General features: G+C 45.0%; 1 protein-coding gene across 1 annotated transcript; it reads left to right on the forward strand.

The window, feature by feature from the left end:
• V1513DRAFT_455756 (uncharacterized protein) lies at positions 1-958 on the forward strand. Its single transcript, XM_066899530.1, has one exon. The coding sequence runs from the start codon at positions 42-44 to the stop codon at positions 510-512; it is 471 nt and encodes a 156-aa protein (XP_066750216.1). The 5' UTR covers positions 1-41; the 3' UTR covers positions 513-958.
• Positions 959-1,454: the final 496 nt, after the last annotated feature.

The raw sequence follows: 1,454 nt of genomic DNA on the forward strand, positions 1-1,454 counted from the left end.
TTTACAGCATATCACTCACATCTGATTCAAGGTTTCGCACAATGTCGTTTCTTCCGACCCAAAACTATTCGCTCTTCGCGCTACCCGTCTGCTACATCCTCAGCCTCTATCCCCATGCCTACGCGGTGAATCTTATCAAATCCGCCACAAATGGACAATGGGATAATTCAAATCCGCGGTCCACACAATGGGACGAGACTATGAAACGGATCGTTCCGAAAGAAACCTACGCCAGTTTCGAGCGCGCGGAAGCTGCGCATAAGAACGGGATGGAAAATTTTCCATTATTTGCGACTGCGCTGGTTATTGGCACTGTCGTCCAACTTCCCAATCAAAGTATGAATGCTTTCGCAGGGATGTATTTGTTAGTCCGGGCGCTCTATACGGCTGCGTATATCAACATTAAACGCGGCAAGATAAGTTTCGTGAGGTCCGCTCTTTGGGGACTGGGTATGGGGCTTTGTATTTCCATTATTGGGATGGCCGCGAATAAGGTTAGGCTTAGCGATTGACTATTTTGTGCAGGACCGTATGTACATTAAATAAATAAGGGTGAGGTGTGTTTGGATTACCTCAATTATTTCCCACTTAATTTTCACTTATCTCCCACTTATTATTCTCTTAGTAACCCAATTATTTTTCATTTATTTGTCACGTGCGCTCTCGTGAGGCAAAGCAGGACAAAAAGACAATACAGGAGACGGCAATTGATCTCCTATATAGGGACTATGAGGGTAGGCTAGGCATCGATACGTTTGTTGACGCAATTAATGTCCTCGAATCTGAAAGCAAAGCCCGTATATTTACGAGCTTAAAGCTGATGAGAAGAGAGATCGGTGGCTAGAGGTCGCCGTTGGAACAGAGCTACTTCCGCAGCAGGAGGAGGAGGAGGTGTCGCTAGATAGCTTAGCTTAAGGAATAGTTTGAATTGATGTACTACAATTTTATATATAGACCCTAGCTCATTGATGACTCCGCAAATACCGCTGGTAGTCGTTCCACATCCTCTCAGCTAATTCGTCCCTGAACCTATCCATTGCCTTTGAGGAGCTTTCGGAAGTATCTTCCTTTTCGCGTCTCTCAGGCTCACATTCAAGCAAGTCGTCGGCAGCCTCACCATCCTGAAGGCGAATGAAGTTGTGCAGAGCCGTGAGGACAAGAACGATACGACCCTGTGTATCGAAACAATATTCAATATTCGGAGCCACGTAAGACCTTGTATTTCTTCTTCAGCAATCCAAATATACGCTCGATAACATTACGTAAAGATGCATGCCTCAAGTTGAACAACTCCTTTGCATTCCGCGGTTTCTGCTGGGCCCTATTGTAACACCCCGTCACAAACACAGGGAGATGTGTACAAGGGAAATCTACTAAGATGTATATATTGAGAGAGATCTGCATAGGAAGATCTATTATGTACTGATGTAAGATCGACATCACGTGGGAAGGTT

Source organism: Lipomyces chichibuensis (genome assembly GCF_038497645.1).
Source record: "Lipomyces chichibuensis strain CBS 12929 unplaced genomic scaffold V1513scaffold_160, whole genome shotgun sequence".
In the NCBI taxonomy this organism is placed as follows: Eukaryota; Fungi; Ascomycota; class Lipomycetes; order Lipomycetales; family Lipomycetaceae; genus Lipomyces; species Lipomyces chichibuensis.

What these genes read in the sequence shown, in the direction of transcription:
- V1513DRAFT_455756 (XM_066899530.1), top strand. Translation starts at nt 42, where the DNA reads ATGTCGTTTCTTCCGACCCAAAACTATTCGCTCTTCGCGCTACCCGTC.